General features: G+C 44.0%; 3 protein-coding genes and 1 long non-coding RNA gene across 5 annotated transcripts in view; 3 read left to right on the top strand and 1 right to left on the bottom strand.

The window, feature by feature from the left end:
• Positions 1-4,206: 4,206 nt before the first annotated feature.
• LOC127048009 (zinc finger and SCAN domain-containing protein 29-like) lies at positions 4,207-7,538 on the bottom strand. Its single transcript, XM_050947085.1, has 2 exons — positions 6,746-7,538; positions 4,207-4,807 (listed from the first exon to the last, which is right to left on the bottom strand). The coding sequence occupies exons 1-2, from the start codon at positions 7,266-7,268 to the stop codon at positions 4,305-4,307; spliced, it is 1,026 nt and encodes a 341-aa protein (XP_050803042.1). The 5' UTR covers positions 7,269-7,538; the 3' UTR covers positions 4,207-4,304.
• LOC127048064 (uncharacterized) lies at positions 5,479-6,722 on the top strand. 2 transcript variants are annotated; one of them, XR_007773539.1, is made up of 5 exons: positions 5,479-5,533; positions 5,692-6,059; positions 6,112-6,164; positions 6,375-6,479; positions 6,585-6,722. It is a non-coding gene; the product is annotated as an uncharacterized LOC127048064 (long non-coding RNA). The 2 variants fall into 2 exon arrangements; XR_007773540.1 differs by lacking the exons at positions 6,375-6,479; positions 6,585-6,722 and having other exon boundaries at positions 6,112-6,335.
• Positions 7,539-9,481: 1,943 nt separating the features above from the next.
• On the top strand, positions 9,482-18,449 carry TMEM267 (transmembrane protein 267). Its single transcript, XM_050947162.1, has 3 exons — positions 9,482-9,648; positions 10,705-11,092; positions 18,114-18,449. Exons 2-3 carry the CDS (start codon positions 10,781-10,783, stop codon positions 18,447-18,449), a joined length of 648 nt encoding a protein of 215 aa, XP_050803119.1. The 5' UTR covers positions 9,482-9,648; positions 10,705-10,780.
• A 4-nt stretch (positions 18,450-18,453) lies between these two features.
• Positions 18,454-20,164, top strand: part of CCL28 (C-C motif chemokine ligand 28) — a 56,111-nt gene continuing 54,400 nt past the window's right edge. The window contains exon 1 of the mRNA XM_050947183.1: positions 18,454-18,531. The gene's annotated coding sequence lies outside the window, so the exon portion shown is untranslated. The remainder of the gene's footprint in view (positions 18,532-20,164) is intronic.

Below are 20,164 nucleotides of genomic sequence, written 5' to 3'. Positions count from 1 at the left end.
TATACATTTAAGTTGAGCCTCTACTATGATGTCTTTAAAAAGTTTCCATGCAGCTTGCAGAAATTTCACTTTTTGTGCTGTACCTTTTAGTTTCTGTTTAACTAACTTCCCGTTTTTGTGTAGTCCCTCTTTCTGAAATTCAGTGCTACAGTGTTGGGCTTAATTATTACACTATTACCAAGCTGTCCAGCATCTCTTGGACCAGATCCTGTGCTCCACTTAGGACTAAATCAAGAATTGCCTCTCTTCTTGTGGGTTCCAGGACTAGCTGCTCCAAGAAGCAGTCATTTAAGGTGTCAAGAAATTTTATCTCTGCATCCCTTCCTCAGGTGACATGTACCTAGTCAGTATGGGGATAGTTGAAATCACCCATTATTATAGAGTTTTTTATTTTACTAGCCTCTCTAATCTCCCTGTGCATTTCACAGTCACTATCACCATCCTGGTTGTGTGGTCGGTAATATATCCCTACTGCTATATTCTTTTTATTAAAGCATGGAATTACTATCCATAGAAATTCTATGGTACAGTTTGGTTTCATTTAAGATTTGTACTTCATTTGATTCTATGCTTTCTTTCATATATAGTGACACTCCCCCACCAGCATGACCTGTTCTGTCCTTCTGATATATTTTGTACCCTGGTATTACTGGGTCCCATTGATTATCCTCATTCCACCAAGTTTCTGTGATGCCTATTATATCAATATCCTCATTTAATATGAGGCACTCTAGTTCACCCATCTTATTATTTAGACTTCTAGCATTGGTATATAAGCACTTTAAGAACTTGTCACTTTTCAGCTGTCTGCCATTACATGACGTACTTATAGACTGGGATCGAGGCAGCTGTGCTACACTGGCAAAGTTTTGACACTATAAATAGCAAACCCTGCTAGTGCAGAAACAGTTTATACCAGCAGAAGGCTGCGTGTATATCTTATACTGGTTTCCTGAATGAAATAAGCTAAACTGGCAAAAACAATTCTTTGCTGGTATAACTGCATCTAGAATAAGGCTTTGGCCAGTATAAAAATGTCATAAAAATGATACCCGTAACTGATATTACTACACTGACCAAATTTTTAATTGTAGATCTGGTCTGAATCTTCTTTTCTCACAATAACTAGATTGAGATCATTAAGTAATGTATTTTGCAAACCCTCTAATCATTATTGTAGCTCTTCTCTGAAACCACTCCAGTTTTTCAGTATCCTTTTTTAAAGTGTGGACACCAAAACTGAGGCAGTATTCCAGTAGTGATCTCTTCAGTACCATATTCAGAGGTAATATCACCTCCCTACCCCAACTTGATATTCCCACTATGTGAAATGGGGTTTTCTGGTACTCTAATGCTATGATGGATAGAGTGTATGTTGCTTTCATTGACACATTACCAGAAGTGTGTCTTTTTTGGTACATTAGCATTATCTTAATTCTGATCTATATTTTTAGGAGCCTATAGCTGCATGTTCTCAACCACTTTTGGGATAATACCTTTGTACACATAATACTTGTTTGTATATCTTCAGTTATAGGATTTCAACTAGGGTTTTATTCCCTTTGCTCTGTTTGCAATAACCACTTGGAAGGGAGGCCCAGATTTCATTTGATATTTATTATCTAATACTTAGAGCAGTGATATGTCCTGTGGGGGTTCTGTAGCAAAGAAAGTCTACATCATCTGGAGACAGCAGTTATTTTTGTCTTGTTCGGTAGTGGTTCTGCAAGAGCAGGCTGTTTTAACAGAACAGCTAGGTCACTCATGTAAATGTTGAATAGGGTAAGTCTGAGGCTGCATCCCTGCCTTACTCATCATTCTTGCTTGAAGACTTCTTTTTGCATGTCTTTTATCTCTCAGTTGGATTGTTATGTTTATTTTAATTGTATCAAATGCTTTCACACTAATTCCATTCTGTAGTAATTCCAGTAGTAGTTTAAATCTGAGGTTCTGTATTGACTCAATACTTAAAAAAAAAAAAAAGTTTAGTTTTCTCCTTGTCTTATGTTTTTATATGTATGTTAATAAGTGTGTAGTGTAAACACACTTCTACAGAATTCTACAGAATTGTTTACTAATATTGATGCTGCCAACACAGATGCCTCTGTTGCTTGGCTGAGAGCATCTCTAGTTCTTTGTCAGTGGAGGGTTAGGTTAAGCTGCATGTGCGTAGTGGTATGGTTCAGAATCTCAGTTAATATGTTATGAACAGCAAGTTTTCAGTTTCTGGAGGTTTTCTTTGCTTTTTTGTGTTGCTATGGGGATGGAGTGGGTAGTCTTCAATGGGATTTTCTAGTAGATGTTAAATTTAAGATGGCATTTTTTCCCTGGTCTATGATTTTGGCCTTTAGTTCCTTAAAAGCAGAGGGTTAGATGTGTTCTTTCAGACTTCACCATTCTGAATTGCTAGGTGTTTTTGTGGTTAGGTTTGATTCTTATGTGTCAGAATTAGGGTCTTTTGCAGGAACAAAATAAAATTAAGTCTGAGTTTTTTTGTTGGAGCCTTGATTTATAGTTCCTCAGGCCATGTCTACATCTAAAACTTTGCAGCGCTGGTTGTTATAGCTGTATTAGGACAGCTGTATAGGGCCAGCGCTGCAGAGTGTCCACACTTACTGCTAGCAGCGCTGTAAGTGCTGTTAGATGTGGCCACACTGCAGCGCTGTTGGGAGTGATGCATTGTGGGCGGCTATCCCACAGGGCACCTCGTCCCACAGCGGCGCTGGGGCTTGTGGGAAGGGGAAGGAAGTGTGATTGTCCTTCTGCTTCCTGTTCCTGTTCCAACGGCCAGCGTTGCTTTGGTACACATGCGGAGCACTGTGGCAGCATTGTGACTCTAAAGCGGTTTTTCTGCATTATCTTTCAAGAATGGATCCTCAGGTACTGAATACCTTACTAATGACTATTGCCAGCACATCTCGCCTTACTGTGGATCTAATCCTTAGGCTGCTAAATGTGCGTGTGACTGACATTGAGGAGTCGGACGATGGTACTGAATCGCATCAATATGCAGACAGTACAATGCTAGTGGCAATAACAGACGTGCTCTGCTCCGTGGACCGGCGCGTTTGGGCTCGGGAAACCAGCACTGAGTGGTGGGATCACATCGTCCTGCAATCATGGGATGACGAGCAGTGGCTGCAGAACTTTCGTATGAGGAAAGCCACTTTCATGGGACTTTGTGATGATCTCGCCCCCAACCTGCGGCGCATGAACACGAGATTTAGAGATGCCCTTTCTGTGGAGAAGCGGGTGGCTATTGCAATCTGGAAGCTGGCAACTCCAGACTGTTTCCGATCTGTGGCGAACCAGTTCGGAGTGGGAAAGTCCACCGTTGGAATGGTGCTGATGCAAGTTTGCAGGGCCATTAATCGAACACTGACAAGAAGAACCGTGACTCTTGGTAACGTGCAGGACATTTTAGATGGCTTTGCAGAAATGGGCTTCCCTAACTGTGGAGGGGCAGTAGATGGGACGCATATTCCTATTATCTCTCCACCCCACCTGGCATCGGAGTATATTAATCGCAAGGGGTACTTCTCTGTGGTTCTGCAAGCGCTTGTGGATCACCGTGGGCATTTCACTGACATTTACTCTGGATGGCCTGGAAAGGTGCACGATGCACGCATATTTAGGAACAGTGCCCTGTTCAGGAGGCTTAGGGCCGGGACCTTTTTCCCAGATCACAATATAACAGTAGGGGACGTGGAAATGCCCATCGTGATTCTGGGAGACCCCGCTTACCCATTAATGCCATGGCTCATGAAACCATATACTGGGAAGCTTGACAGGAGCAAGGAACGTTTCAACTACAGGTTGAGCCGCTGTAGAATGACTGTGGAGCGTGCTTTTGGCCGTTTGAAAGCTCGCTGACGCAGTCTGTTCGGGAAGCTAGATTTGATGGAAAGCAGCATTACCGCAGTTATATCCGCGTGCTGCACCCTCCATAATATTTGTGAAGGGAAGGGTGAAAGGTTCAGTGAGGAATGGACCTCCGAGGTTATACGTTTGGAGAATGAGTTTGCTCAGCCAGAGAGCAGGGCTAATAGGGAGGCCCAGGAAAGGGCTTCAAGGATTAGGGATGCTATAAGGGAGCAATTTGATGCTGAGAGCCAGCAGTAATGTTTGGTGCATGTGTTGTGCTTTGCTTTACCTTGCTGTGTATAATTAGCCATTTCTATCACCAATAAAACATATGGAAAGAAATACAAACCAAAACCTTTTATTTGTCATACAGTAAAAAACAGGTAAGGGGGTATGGGTGGTTCACAGTACATTCAGAGGTTTTACTATTTCCTATTTTACTAAATTGTAACCGTCTGATGCAACTCACCATTACTTTGCTGCAGAATGATGGGGGTGGAGTGCACTGGGAAAGAATTAAACATATCTTGGTTACTAGGTGATGTTATAGGTGTTGGGGGCAGCTGATGATAATAAGGAACTGGGTGCTGCATAAAGCTATTTTGAGGATACACAGGGGGACAAGGAACATTGCTTTTGGAAGCCTGTGGGTTATCACGGTATATATTTGCCTGCATGGCTACAAGAGACTCAAAAGACTTGGTTTGGCGAGACAGGAGTCTCATCATCTGCCTGGCTATTCTTTTGGCAGACAATTCCTGTCTCCTGCTTTCAGTCAGCCTCCATTCCTGTACACTTTTTCTCCACTCCTCAGTCTTCCTACTTTCCCTGTTGTAGTGGTTCAGAACGGTCTTGATCAGCTCCTCTTTTGATTTCCTAGGATTGCGCCTCAAATTCTGCAATCTACGTGAGGCCGGTGACACAGCCGCATTACTCGAGTTGTCTAGAAAAAATAGAGATAGAGACATGTAATACACAGGGGCATCATTGTTTATTATCAACTTTTGAAGGACATTGGAAACTGTAGGTAGCATCCCTCTCACATACCTCACATAACACTGTAGAGTTCAAAAAAGCTAAGACATGTCTAGCAATGGGGTGAGTACTTTTGCTTAAAATTCTCCCATGTTAGTGGGATGCCTTGGTTCCTGCTTGGAAGGGGGGATCGGTGAGGAAGAAGCACCCCGCAGGACACGGTTCCCGCTTGGAAGGGGGGGTGGGGGACGGACAGAGAACACCGCAGGGCAGGTTTCCCGCTTGGAAGGGGGGATCGGTGAGGAAGAAGCACCCCGCAGGACACGGTTCCCGCTTGGAAGGGGGGGTGGGGGACGGACAGAGCACACCGCAGGGCAGGTTTCACGCTTGGAAGGGGGGATCGGTGAGGAAGAAGCACCCCGCAGGACACGGTTCCCGCTTGGAAGGGGGGGTGGGGGACGGACAGAGCACACCGCAGGGCAGGTTTCACGCTTGGAAGGGGGGATCGGTGAGGAAGAAGCACCCCGCAGGACACGGTTCCCGCTTGGAAGGGGGGGTGGGGGACGGACAGAGCACACCGCAGGGCAGGTTTCACGCTTGGAAGGGGGGGGTGGGGGACGGACAGAGCACACCGCAGGGCAGGTTTCACGCTTGGAAGGGGGGATCGGTGAGGAAGAAGCACCCCGCAGGGCAGGTTTCACGCTTGGACGGGGGGGTGGGGGACGGACAGAGCACACCGCAGGGCAGGTTTCCCGCTTGGAAGGGGGGATCGGTGAGGAAGAAGCACCCCGCAGGACACGGTTCCCGCTTGGAAGGGGGGGTGGGGGACGGACAGAGCACACCGCAGGGCAGGTTTCACGCTTGGAAGGGGGGATCGGTGAGGAAGAAGCACCCCGCAGGACACGGTTCCCGCTTGGAAGGGGGGGTGGGGGACGGACAGAGCACACCGCAGGGCAGGTTTCACGCTTGGAAGGGGGGGTGGGGGACGGACAGAGCACACCGCAGGGCAGGTTTCACGCTTGGAAGGGGGGATCGGTGAGGAAGAAGCACCCCGCAGGGCAGGTTTCACGCTTGGAAGGGGGGGTGGGGGACGGACAGAGCACACCGCAGGGCAGGTTTCACGCTTGGAAGGGGGGATCGGTGAGGAAGAAGCACCCCGCAGGACACGGTTCCCGCTTGGAAGGGGGGGTGGGGGACGGACAGAGCACACCGCAGGGCAGGTTTCACGCTTGGAAGGGGGGATCGGTGAGGAAGAAGCACCCCGCAGGGCAGGTTTCACGCTTGGAAGGGGGGGTGGGGGACGGACAGAGCACACCGCAGGGCAGGTTTCCCGCTTGGAAGGGGGGATCGGTGAGGAAGAAGCACCCCGCAGGACACGGTTCCCGCTTGGAAGGGGGGGTGGGGGACGGACAGAGCACACCGCAGGGCAGGTTTCACGCTTGGAAGGGGGGATCGGTGAGGAAGAAGCACCCCGCAGGACACGGTTCCCGCTTGGAAGGGGGCGTGGGGGACGGACAGAGCACACCGCAGGGCAGGTTTCACGCTTGGAAGGGGGGATCGGTGAGGAAGAAGCACCCCGCAGGACACGGTTCCCGCTTGGAAGGGGGGGTGGGGGACGGACAGAGCACACCGCAGGGCAGGTTTCCCGCTTGGAAGGGGGGATCGGTGAGGAAGAAGCACACCGCAGGGCAGGTTTCCCGCTTGGAAGGGGGGGTGGGGGACGGACAGAGCACACCGCAGGGCAGGTTTCACGCTTGGAAGGGGGGGTGGGGGACGGACAGAGCACACCGCAGGGCAGGTTTCACGCTTGGAAGGGGGGGTGGGGGACGGACAGAGCACACCGCAGGGCAGGTTTCACGCTTGGAAGGGGGGGTGGGGGACGGACAGAGCATTGCAATCTACTTACCACGAGCACGATCCTCAGCTTCCTCATCAACGTCCGCTTCCAGCTGCTGTGACTGGCTAGTCTCCTCAGGGCTGGAGAAGAGCTCCTGGCTGCCTGTGTCCTGAGACTCTGGGGTGTCCCCCTCAACGCCAGTAGCATCACTGTATTCATCCTCTACACCATCCCCCACTTCTCCCTGCTCTGAACTCTCCATCGTGCTCCTAGGATTCACGGTGGGGTCACACCCAAGTATGGCATCCAGCTCCTTGTAAAACCTGCAGGTTGTGGGGGCTGCTCCTGAGCGTCGGTTTCCCTCACGGGCTTTGCAGTATGCACTCCTCATCTCCTTAATTTTTACTATGCATTGCAAGGCGTCCCGTTCGTGGCCCCTTCTCAGCATGGACTGCGATATCTGACCATAGGTATCGTAGTTTCTCCTTCTGGAGCGCAGCTGTGTTTGAACAGCCTCATCTCCCCACACACTAATTAGATCCTGCAGCTCTGCATTGGTCCATGCTGGGGCTCGTTTGTTGCGTGGAGGCATGGTCGCTGAATGATTGATTGATTAATTGCACTCCACGCCTGACTGAGCAAACAGGAAGGTGATTTTTTAAATTTCCCGGGGGATTTAAAGGAGGGGTCAGGTGAGCACAGGGCAGAGGAGTTTTCTTGATTACCAGAGAGGTATCCTCAGGTATGCTGGGATACCTGCTTATTCCACGGAGGTCAAGAAAAGCGCTGGTAAGTGTCTACATTGCATTACCAGCGCTGGATCACCAGCGCTGGATCCTCTACACCCGAGACAAAATGGGAGTACGGCCAGCGCTGCAAACAGGGAGTTGCAGCGCTGGTGATGCCCTGCAGATGTGTACACCTTCAAAGTTGCAGCGCTGTAACTCCCTCACCAGCGCTGCAACTTTCTGATGTAGACAAGCCCTCAGTATGGTGGTGAAGGTGTATAACCTGAAGAGCCCCTAAATGTCCACAGGCAGGTGGCCCACTATACTGTAATGCATATCAGGCTTGACACACTCACTACACTCAACATGTGCGTCATACTGTGTACTTAAAAGGTATCATGTGAGATATCATATGTAAACAGGTGACATGCTGGTTCCAGAAATGATTGTGTGATGTATGTACATGTTGAGTACAAAGAGTTATGCATGTATCCTGGAAATATGTTCTTAAAATGCATTTGGGAGGCAGTGCATAAATTCATCCTGCCCTAGACAAAGAAATATGGATTCAGTCTGGCTTGATTACAGGCAGAGGACAATGAAAGTACATTCAGATATATAAGCAGAGTCTGAATGAACTCTCCCCTGATAGCTACTTCAGGAGGGGGAGAGATTTCAGGAGCAAACTGTATTTACATGAACACTACTCTGCATAGATATCTAGCAGACAGGAGTTGTGTAGCTCCAAGTGATCTACTTTGGCTGGTGTTGGGTTACAGATCGCTTTAGTATGGCATGCAGGGGTAGTGAAATGTTGTCTTCATTGTAAGACAAAAGGAGCAGAACTGTGCTGAGTGTGTCCCAATTGAGGGGTCACCCTCAGCTGAAAGGAATTTGTAAACCAGGGGCTCGAATGCCAGACCCCTGTGAAAGTAAGAGAGATGGAGGCGGTTTCCCAGCCAGGAGGTGTGAACACTTCCTAAGGGTCCCCGGTCTGTTCCTCCCCACTGTTAAAGATAGAGCTAAGTAGACTTCATTAGAAGCCTTTATGTCAAAGTGCTTAAATGAGAGCTGCAATCACCTCTGGTGGGGCAGTGTTTCTGCCCAGCCTGCAAAGAGCTGATAATCACTAAGGCCATGTCTACATCTAAAGTTTTGCAGCGCTGGTTGTTACAGCTGTATTAGTACAGCTGTATAGGGCCAGCGCTGCAGAGTGGCCACACTTACAGCAACCAGCGCTGCAAGTGGTGTTAGATGTGGCCACACTGCAGCGCTGTTGGGCGGCTTCAAGGGGGGTTCCGGGAACGCGAGAGCAAACCGGGAAAGGAGACCCGCTTCGCCGCGGTTTGCTCTCTCGTTCCCGGAGCCACCCAGCAAACCGCAGGGAAGGAGACCTGCTTGCTCTGGGCTCCGGGAACGAGAGAGCAAACCGGGAAAGGAGACCCGCTTCGCCGCGGTTTGCTCTCTCGTTCCCGGAGCCACCCAGCAAACCGCAGGGAAGGAGACCTGCTTGCTCTGGGCTCCGGGAACGAGAGAGCAAACCGGGAAAGGAGACCCGCTTCGCCGCGGTTTGCTCTCGCGTTCCCGGAGCCACCCAGCAAACCGCAGGGAAGGAGACCTGCTTGCTCTGGGCTCCGGGAACGAGAGAGCAAACCGGGAAAGGAGACCCGCTTCGCCGCGGTTTGCTCTCTCGTTCCCGGAGCCACCCAGCAAACCGCAGGGAAGGAGACCTGCTTGCTCTGGGCTCCGGGAACGAGAGAGCAAACCGGGAAAGGAGACCAGCTTGATTACCAGAGGCTTCCTCCTTCCACGGAGGTCAAGAAAAGCGCTGGTAAGTGTCTACATTGGATTACCAGCGCTGGATCACCAGCGCTGGATCCTCTACACCCGAGACAAAACGGGAGTACGGCCAGCGCTGCAAACAGGGAGTTGCAGCGCTGGTGGTGCCCTGCAGATGTGTACACCTTCAAAGTTGCAGCGCTGTAACTCCCTCACCAGCGCTGCAACTTTCTGATGTAGACAAGCCCTCAGACTGGTGAGCAGATGTCACAGCAGAGAATCAGGAGGCAGAAGAAGGTGACTGACAGTCAGCTGGTGAACGAACTGCTGGCGAGGCAGTGAGCTGAATGAGCCGCTGGCAAGGCGGCCAGTGGAGAGGAACAGAGATTGTGTTGGGAGAGGCAGTTTTTCAGTTTTGAATACAACAGAGCTAGGGAATAGAACAAATTTCACCAGCTACATAAGGTAGGGGGCGTTCTTCATATTATTATTTGTTTAATGTTATATTCCATCCTTGTGCTAATTATTGTATGTGGTTTTGAGATGTTGTTTAATGAGTCATTAAGGAAATTTAGTTGTTCCCAAGGTGCAGTACCCTTGCAGCAGAAAGCTTTGCAACAGCTTCAAAGTGTAAATAATTTGATAAAGAATTTTTCTAAATGATAGAAAGCAATTTTCACTAATAATATGATTTCCCTTTTACGAATTTTTGATCCCATAGTTCAACGTGAAAAGTAGAATTACTTGGGTTAGCCTGGCGTTCTCAAGAACTGCGAAGGTGACTGTTGATAGCAGAGGTGGCTCCAGGCACCAGCGCACCAAACGTGTGCCTGGGGCGGCAAGCCGCAGGGAGCTGCCTGCCGGTTGCCATGAGGGCAGCAGTCAGGCTGCCTTCGGCAGCATGCCTGCGGGAGGTCCGTTTGTCCCGCAGTTTCGGCGGCAATTTGGCGTCGGGTACGCTGAAGGCGCAGGACCGGCAGACCTCCCGCAGGTATGCCGCTGAAAGCCGCCTGACTACCGTGCTTGGGGCGGCAAAATACGTAGAGCTGCCCCTGGTTGATAGATTGAGGGAATGTGCTGGAAACAGCAGTAGAGATTGCTGCTGAGTGCTAATTAGAGCAGCATATTTAGATTTCCTCTGAAAGGAGTAAAGTTCTCCTCAGTTCTCTTTGACTGAACTATATTGGCTTCATGATGCTATCTGTCCTGAATATTGCAGGAAAATCCTCTCATTTTGTTTTATGAAATTGGAAATGTCAAAAGATAGAGTCAAAGCATGAGTGTACTAAAGTATTTGTTTATTCTCATTAAAACAGCACAAAAATTGTGATTAGGAGCCATACTGTTTGGGTCAATGAATTAAGTTAATTGTATTTAATATTTCTAGAGAATCTTAGATTTTGTGCAATGAATTTTCTGTTAGGATATGTTTTATTACAGCTGCAGATAGAGTTGGGTTTAGCAAGTATTTAGTGCTAGCTGACACTTCTTATTAAGACTTTTCTCTTTGATAATTTACAGAATGACTGAAGATTAAAAGGACAATGGACTGCGTGTATCCTGATGGTATCTTGTGTACAGTGACAAGTTACTTGCTATGGCATCTGAGACTGAAAAGGCTCATGCTCTTCTCCAAACTTTCAGCATAGCTTCAGTTATTTCCAGTTTAGGATTGGGAATATTCTGCTTCATAGCAGACAGACTTCTGCAGTTCTCTTTCATTCAGCAACACGACTGGCTCCGAGCTCTCTCTGATAATGCAGTGCATGGTGTGGTGGGAATATGGTCCTGGGTGATAGTGATTGGGCTCAGGAAGAAGAGTGACTTTAGTGAAGTCATTTTAGCTGGTTTCCTCTCTTCTGTCATTGATGTCGACCATTTTTTTCTAGCTCGCTCCCTTTCATTACAGGTAAGCAAAGTAGATCAAAGTTCACTTTGTTTTCTTAATTATTTTTGCATTTCCACCTACTTCTAAACACTATATCACCTCTTGGAGCCTAAAGTTTGCAGTTAGAGGTCTCATTGCCTTGATGTATTTAATTGGTTTCATTTAAATGTTTTTAAGACATATATAAAAAGCTGTATTTTATTTCATTTACATCTCACTGCAATTTAAAGTATAAAAGCCCAACATGGCATTTTTTTCTCTCTTAATAAATGTGTGGTATTAGATGTAGATATTTAATTCTTGAGATTCTATGCATATAGTTCCTAACATTTGTATATCACTTGCTTTGTTAGCCAAGTTACACTTGTGTGCAGCTTCATATACTTTGTGTCTATTTAAATGGGATTGTCCCTTTTTTTTTCTTTTAGAATAAGTAGTAAAAGCAGCCAGATGACAGAACGTCCAACTGTTACTTAGTTTAAATAAGAGAAGGCATTGACAGATTGAAAATTAAGCTTAGCTAGGGCTCTGTTTTGCACCTGCAGAAGGAGGAGGTGGTGGTGGTGGTAAAAAATTACAGGCTTAATTTTAGGACCACAGCTATTTGTAGGCAACATTTAAAGTCACTTGTATGTTGCAATTATTTGTGCTTGAAATTGTGGCGGAAAAATGGAGACCAGCATTTGAAAAATCTCACTCTTAATTAACAATTTGATGTTTGTAGCCAACTACCATTAGGGTGTACTCAAGAAGGATTTGACACTAGGTTGATTTTCTTTGGATTAATAAGAGGAGTAAATATGACAACAGTATGAAGGAATGTATATGTATAATAGATAGTGATCTTTTTTCAGGGCTGTTTCTGTCAGAACAAAGTTCTTGTGCCAGCCTTGCTGGAGAGAACCAGATTTGAGTGTTCTATGTAACACATTAGTTAAATCTAATAGAAAGTAAAGAACAATATACAAATGTTTCAGCTTAGGAAAATGGAATTTTCTGAATTAAATTTGTAAGGAACTTTTTGTGTAAAAGGCACTATTATTTGTAACAGATTTTAAAATCATACTTGTGCTTGAAAATGTTGTACTTCCTATTGTTGCAGGATACACCTACAGTTGCTATAAATAAAAGATTAGAGACGGAAATTCTCAATTTTTTTCAGTTTGTGTACTTTGTGCATTTGACTATACGCTTTGGATGATCAGTTTCCCTGTATGTTTGTGTGGGACTTTCATATCACAGAAAAGGCAGAACGCTTTTGATTTTGTATAAAGATATTGTAAAACCACAAAATTGTCAGAGTACACTTAACTCATTATTTGAAACTGGGGCATGAACAACCTGAAATCTAGTCAAACAGTTTAAATACAATTTATTTTAGATCCTATTTTAATGAACACTTGTCATCTGTACATCCACTTATTTTTTAAAACCTGCTTTGTATATGTGAAACACTAAATACTAATTGTTTTAAAAACCTAGGTTTTGTTTTTTTTTTTGTTTTTTTTTTTTAAGAATCTATTTGCTATCCTGAGCTTTTTTTCTCAAACAGGAATATTTTGAAAATAAGTCTTTTCTTAACTATTTCCAGTAGATGGCAGACTTCACCAGTAGTGACAGGTTTCAGAGTAGCAGCAGTGTTAATCCGTATCCGCAAAAAGATCGGGAGTACTTGTGGCACCTTAGAGACTAACATTTGTTTGAGCATATGTTAGTCTCTAAGATGCCACAAGTACTTATTTTCTTTTCACCAATAGTATATGTCAGTGCAGAAAGGATAATATTTGCATGTACAATACTCTAGCTTGTGCTATCATTCCTGTTTACAACTACAGTACTCTGCTTGAACCTGCTTTTGTGAATGATTATACTTTATTTATTTTTAAATGTCCTTGCTGTTCTTTTGTAGTCTAGTAAAAGAGTATTTGTTTTTTTCACATTCCAACTCTGACAGTCATTATATATTATGAAAATTCAACACCCAGTATTACAATAGTTAATGAAAAACAGTATGCTTATGAAAGGATTGTGACAAGAACAATTCTTTCATTAGCTACAGTATAGAGGAACTATATTGAGACTCTTCATCTCAAGATTTGAGTAATGAAAAGTACCTCCACTAATGAAGAAAGGAATAAAGAATAACATCCTCTGACACTGGTCAGATGTCATGTTGTTAATTTCTTTCTTCAACATAAATCTATAGGATCTAATCATAAACTGGAAGTCAGTGGGCACTTTATCATGCAACTGCTGAAGTTAATGGTAATGTATTTTCTTCACTATTAGAAGTGGGCATTCCTGAAGTACCTAAAAGTATCTAAGAAAACCTTTTACTCATTCTCGTTACAAAATTTTGCTTGAAGTGGCACATTTCATTTTCTAGATAAGTCAGAGTAATGAGTTAAGTGTTGATAATATATTAACTGCAGATAAATAGATTAGTCATGGAGAATTTTGCTCAATAGGTTTATCATTTACTACTATTGAAACATGTCTTGGATAGTTGTTACTGTCCAGGGTACGTATTGATGGATAGCTGCTCAGTTTAACATTTCATATGAAGGACAGGAATTGTTATAATGGAATATCCTTTACTTTTAACACTGATGTCAGCACTTGGAGTAAGCCCACACTCGGGTATGAGATCCTTTTACACTAAAGATTTGAATCAACAAAAATTACAAACATGATTTTTTTCATTTAGGAATGGATCAGTTCTGTGTAGCATTACTATCCCTTTTTTGACTTGAGAGCAGTTTCCAAAATTCAGCATCTCTCAAGTTATTGTTGTTAGGAAGAGAAATTATTGAAGGAATGAGATATTTCTTGGATGCAGTTCTGTTCATTTACAAAGAATATACCAAGTCCTGTTTCACTGAACACAACAGGAATCAGAAAAGTGTTTCTCTACTTACAGTTCCAAGCCTAGTTTCAGCCACCACTGTATTCTAAAAGCACGTTCTCTACTGTATCCAAAAAGTATTCCCTGTAGGTTTTTTCTCAGGGCCATGCTCCCGGTGCTTGTTATAGATGTCTCCTTGGCTTTCTGCTCCTTCTCTGTGTCTTTCTGTGTATTTCTCTGTCATGCTCACATCCAGCTCCACCAGTCAATCCGCTGCATTCACAGTATCAGTCCCCAGGGAAATCCCTTGCGCCACATGGTTCAGCTTCTACACAGACTTTGCCATGTGCCTGTGTTTTGGGTGATGCTCCTGTAGTTTCAACTACCTGATTTCATAAATGAGATCAGTGGCTCTTTACGCTTATCTATGAATGAAAGGTGGCTGCTACACCACCAATTTCAACAAGACTTAGCCCAGACTATAACAATTATATGAAATAAATTTTTATTTTTTCTAGGGCTGTCCAGCGATTAAAAAAAATAATCATGATTAAACAGTAATAGGATACCATTTATTTAAATATTTTTAGATGTTTTCTAAATATTCAAATATATTGATTTCAATTACAACACAGAATACAGTGTACAATGCTCACTTTATATTTATTTTTATTACAAATATTTGCTTTGTACAAAACAAAAGAAATATTTTTCAATTCACCTAATACAAGTCCTATAGTGCAATCTCTTTCTCATGAAAGTTGAACTTACAAATGTAGAATTATGTACAAAAAAACTGCATTCTAAAATAAAACAATGCCAAACTTTAGAGCCTACATGTCCACTGAATCATACTACTTGTTCAGCCAATTGCTCGGACAGACAAGTTTGTTTACATTTGCAGGAGATAGTGCTGCCTGCTTTTTGTTTACAGTGTCACCTGAAAGTGAGAACAGGTGTTCGATGGCACTGTTGTAGCTGGCGTCACAAGATATTTACATGCCAGATGCACTAAAGATTCATATGTCCCTTCATGCTTCAACCACCATTCCAGAAGACATGCATCCATGCTGGTGATGGGTTCTGCTCAATAACGATCTAAAGCAGTGTGAACCAACGCATGTTCACTTTCATTATCTGAGTCGATGCCACCAGCAGAAGGTTGATTTTCTTTTTTGGTTGTTCAGGTTCTATAGTTTCTGCATCGGAGTGTTGCTTTTTTAAGACTTCTGAAAGCATGCTCCACACCTCATCCCTCTCAGATTTTGGAAAGCACTTCAGATTCTTAAACCTTGGGTTGAGTGCTGTAGCTATCTTTAAAAATCTCACATTGGTACCTTCTTTGTGTGTTGTCAAATCTGCAGTGAAAGTGCTGGGTCATCATCCGAGACTGTTATAACATGAAATATATAGCAGAAATCATGTAAAACAAAGCAGGAGACATACAGTTCTCCCTCTGTCAGCATAGAAGCATGTCCTTTGGAATGGTGGCCGAAGCATGAAGGGCATACGAATGTTTAGCATATCTGGCACGTAGATACCTTGCAATGCCAGCTACAAAAGCGCCATGCAAACGGCTGCTCTCGCTTTCAGGTGACATTGTATATAAGAACCAGGCAGCCTATCTCCCGTAAATGTAAACAAACTTGTTTGTCTCAGTGATTGTCTGAACAAAAAGTACGACTGAGTGGACTTATAGGCTCTAAAGTTTTACATTGTTTTGTTTTTGAGTGCAGTTATGTGACAAAAAAAACCCCTACATTTGTAAGTTGCACTTTCAAGATAAAGAGGTTGCACTACAGTACTTGTATGAGAGAGAATTGAAAAATACTATTTCTTTTGTTCATCATTTTTACAGTGCAAATATTTGTATTGTATATTTGTAATAAAAATTTAAAAAATAATAAAGTGAGCACTGTACATTTTGTATTCTGTTATAATTTAAATCCAATATATCTGAAAATGTAGAAAAATATTTAATTTCAATTGGTATTCTGTTGTTTAACCCTATATCCTTTTCTGCTGATGCCTGCATATGCAAGCTTCTTCTGTAGGAAGCTGGTCATGTTGAGAAGATCACACAGTACAGCCTACTCTTTCTTGATCACCACAAAGCACTAAATAACTTGATAGGAGAATTGCCAGCGGATCGAGGGAAGTGATTATTCCCGTCTATTCGACACTGGGGAGGCCACATCTGGAGTATTGCGTCCAGTTTTGGGCCCCCACTATAGAATGGACTTGGACAAATTGGAGACAGTCCAGTGGAAGGCAATGAAAATGATCAGGGGGCTGGGGCACATGACTTACGAGGAGAGGCTGAGGGAACTGGGCTTGTTTAGTCTGCAGAAGAGAAGAGTGAGGGGGGGGTTGATAGCAGCCTTCAACTCCCTGAAGGGGAGTTCCAGAAAGGATGGAGCTCAGCTGTTCTCGGTATTGGTGGATGACAGAACAATGAGCAGTGGTCTCAAGTTGCAGTGGGGGAGATCTAGGTTGGATATTAGGAAACACTATTTCACTAGGAGGGTGGTGGAGCACTGGAATAGGGTACCTGGGGAGGTAGTGGAACTTCTCTCTTTAGAGGTTTTTAAGGCCCAGCTTGACAGAGCCCTGGCTGGGATGGTTTAGTTGGTGTTGGTCCTGCTCTGAGCAGGGAGTTGGACTAGATAACCTCCTGAGGTCTCTTCCAACCCTAATCTTCTATGATTCTATGATAACTGATCAGCCTTTGCTAGTGGTCTGTCTGCATGTGGACTGAGGGGCCAGTTCTTTGGAACCTTGCCACTACCATTTGTTATATAGAAAAAGAATATTCTTGCTATTGAAGGGCTGACAGTCATATGGCAAGACAAAGTTTCTATATTTTTAACTTGCTCTGAGGTCTATTATAGTATTATGTTTTTAATTTCTATTTAAATTTGTTGAGTGCCCGTCTAGGACTTTTGTGTGCGATTACATTCTATAAAAACAATTACCAAAATTAACAGATTTTTGAGAGCTCCTTAAATCAAAGTACGGAGACTTTGTATTGAAATGTACATATGTGTTAGCTTTATTGATCATGTTTCAACCTACATGGATAGTTACAAACCAATGATTAACTCCCAAAGTCTTATCCTAGCATACAGTGAGCTCTATGTAAAACCTGGGAAAGATTCTTCTTTAGTTGCTCCAAAATCCTCTTTAGGAGTGCGGAGGGGTTATATACAAGGCATTTCATTAGAGTGAACACATCCTGCCTTATTAATAAGTTCTACCTGAATTCATGTTGCAAGCTATTCAATGAAGATACAAATCCTTGCTTCCTGATTGCCTGAGAGATCAGTAGTTCTTTTGAACTGCTATTTTTCTTTCCCTTTTAGAATATTAGTTGAAAAAATTGATACGCTAAAGAAATGTATGGCTGCACACATAATGGAGAAAGTTCTAGGTATTTCTAATAGGTATTTCTAATTTGCAATGTCTTCCCCAATACATTCAGACATGGTGAACATTTATTGATCCTCTTGTGACAAACAGTCCATTTGATCTCACCTTAAGCAAAATCTCACACTTTTATTATTCTATCTTGATAAATACCTCAACAGAAGCCAGTATCATCTTGTTGTTGAACTGAGTTAATATTAAGCAAGTTCAGTGTAATGGTTATTAGCCAACAATTGATCTTAAAACTTTTCAAGTTGATCTTAACTATACACGTAAACAACTTTTAGCATTTGAAAATATTCTTTGTCCGTAAACAAGGAATACCGAGCTAAAAAGACAGCCAAAATGAGCTGGTGGGTATTTTTAATTGCATTTTGTTCATTTTGTTTTGTTAGAAATTACCTCCATGAGTAAATAAGGTATATCTAATATTGACAAATTAATGTATTTCAGCACAGTAAATTTAGTTTTATACAAGGTGCGTTTTGGGTTTTTTTGACAATAGTATATTGTACAGTTGTGTATTTCCTGTTAATTGTTTTATATGCTGGATATTGAATTTCACCACAGCAGCATACTAGATAAGAACAGTTGGCTCAAATCCTGAGAGGGAGAAATGAATAAAGATAATAGTGAAAAGCGTTTGTATTTGCACTTCTGTGGGAAGCAAATGTTTTTTGTTCACTTTATATTTCATCTGTAAACATCTGAGAAGCATTTTTACCTTGTCATGATGGTGTTGATTGCCAACTGTATTTTTCCTTTCCACAGGCTGCTCTGACTCTTCCACAAAGACCACTTCTTCATTGTTCTACTGTGATTCCTGTTGTGGCTGTGACATTAAAGTTTATTATGCACCTTTTCAGGCTTAAGGACTCATGGTGCTTTCTTCCCTGGATGTTGTGCATATCCTGGACTTCTCACCATGTCCGTGATGGAATTCGTCATGGCCTCTGGATCTGTCCATTCGGAAAAACTGCTCCCTTGCCATACTGGTTTTATGTGGCAATCACAGCATCTTTACCTCATCTGTGTTCATTTGTTATGTATTTAACAGGGACCGGAGAACTAATGTCTATAAAACATGGAATTCGCATTGATGTCTAAGGATGATAGTCCTTGGAAGTCACTTGTTTTGAAGATTACAGTGAAGTTGATCCCTGTGCATTCCTCATGATTTCTAAATTAGGTAAATTTGAAGCCACCGAGCCATTTATAATTCCAGAATCAATTATTTGTGGCTACAGAAATCTGTTGTCTGAATGGTGTTGATATAATTTCCAGGCATCCTCTTCATGACATCTGTAGTCTTCAATGTCAGTTCTGTAATAGCTAATTAATATATAAATTTCAGTCATTCCTAAATATTTAAATTTCCTCCTCCTACTATTATCTGTGCTATAGTAGTGCCATTCCTCTGGTCACCCTCCACTTTGGGAAATACGTTCTCCCTTTGAGCACCCACTTTTTTTCTATAATTAACATTTGCACAGCACTTTGAAGATGCAAAGCACTACAAAAGTACTAAGTATTAGAATTCAGTGCTGTATACCCCTTCTGAGGGCTTGTCTACATCAGAAAGTTGCAGCGCTGGTGAGGGAGTTACAGCGCTGCAACTTAGGAGGTGTACACATCTGCAGGGCACCACCAGCGCTGCAACTCCCTGTTTGCAGCGCTGGCCGTACTCCCGTTTTGTCTCGGGTGTAGAGGATCCAGCGCTGGTGATCCAGCGCTGGTAATCAAGTATAGTCACTTACCAGCGCTTTTCTTGACCTCCGTGGAATAAGCAGGTATCCCAGCATACCTGAGGAAGCCTCTGGTAATCAAGCTGGTCTCCTTCCCCGGTTTGCTCTCGCGTTCCCCGAACCCCGAGCAAGCAGGTCTCCGTCCCTGCGGTTTGCAGGGTGGTTCCGGGAACGCGAGAGCAAACCGGGGAAGGAGACCAGCTTCGCCGCGGTTTGCTCTCGCGTTCCGCGAACCACCCTGCAAACCGCAGGGAAGGAGACCTGCTTGCTCGGCGGTTCGGGGAACGCGAGAGCAAAGCGGGGAAGGAGACCAGCTTCGCCGCGGTTTGCTCTCGCGTTCCCCGAACAAGCAGGTCTCCTTCCCTGCGGTTTGCAGGGTGGTTCGCGGAACGCGAGAGCAAACCGCGGCGAAGCTGGTCTCCTTTCCCGGTTTGCTCTCGCGTTCCCCGAAACCCCTTGAAGCCGCCCAACAGCGCTGCAGTGTGGCCACATCTAACACCACTTGCAGCGCTGGTTGCTGTAAGTGTGGCCACTCTGCAGCGCTGGCCCTATACAGCTGTACAAATACAGCTGTAACAACCAGCGCTGCAAAATTTTAGATGTAGACATGGCCTGAGAAATATCTAACAGCTGTTTTTTGTAACTTGTTAGTTTACCCCATTTGAGTCTAATTTCTTGTATCAGAGGGGTAGCCGTGTTAGTCTGGATCTGTAAAAGCAGCAAAGAATCCTGTGGCACCTTATAGACTAACAGACGTTTTGGAGCATGAGCTTTCGTGGGTGAATACCCACTTCTTCAGATGCATGTGGTGGAAATTTCCAGGGGCAGGTATATATATGCTAGCAAGCAAGCTAGAGATAACGAGGTCAGTTCAATCAGGGAGGATGAGGCCCTGTTCTAGCAGTTGAGGTGTGAAAACCAAGAGAGGAGAAACTGGTTCTGTAGTTGGCAAGCCATTCACAGTCTTCAAAATTCAAAGACTGTGAATGGCTTGCCAACTACAGAACCAGTTTCTCCTCTCTTGGTTTTCACACCTCAACTGCTAGAACAGGGCCTCATCCTCCCTGATTGAACTGA

Source organism: Gopherus flavomarginatus, chromosome 3, assembly GCF_025201925.1.
Source record: "Gopherus flavomarginatus isolate rGopFla2 chromosome 3, rGopFla2.mat.asm, whole genome shotgun sequence".
Classification (NCBI taxonomy): Eukaryota; Metazoa; Chordata; order Testudines; family Testudinidae; genus Gopherus; species Gopherus flavomarginatus.
This window is presented reverse-complemented; position numbering and strand designations above follow the sequence as displayed.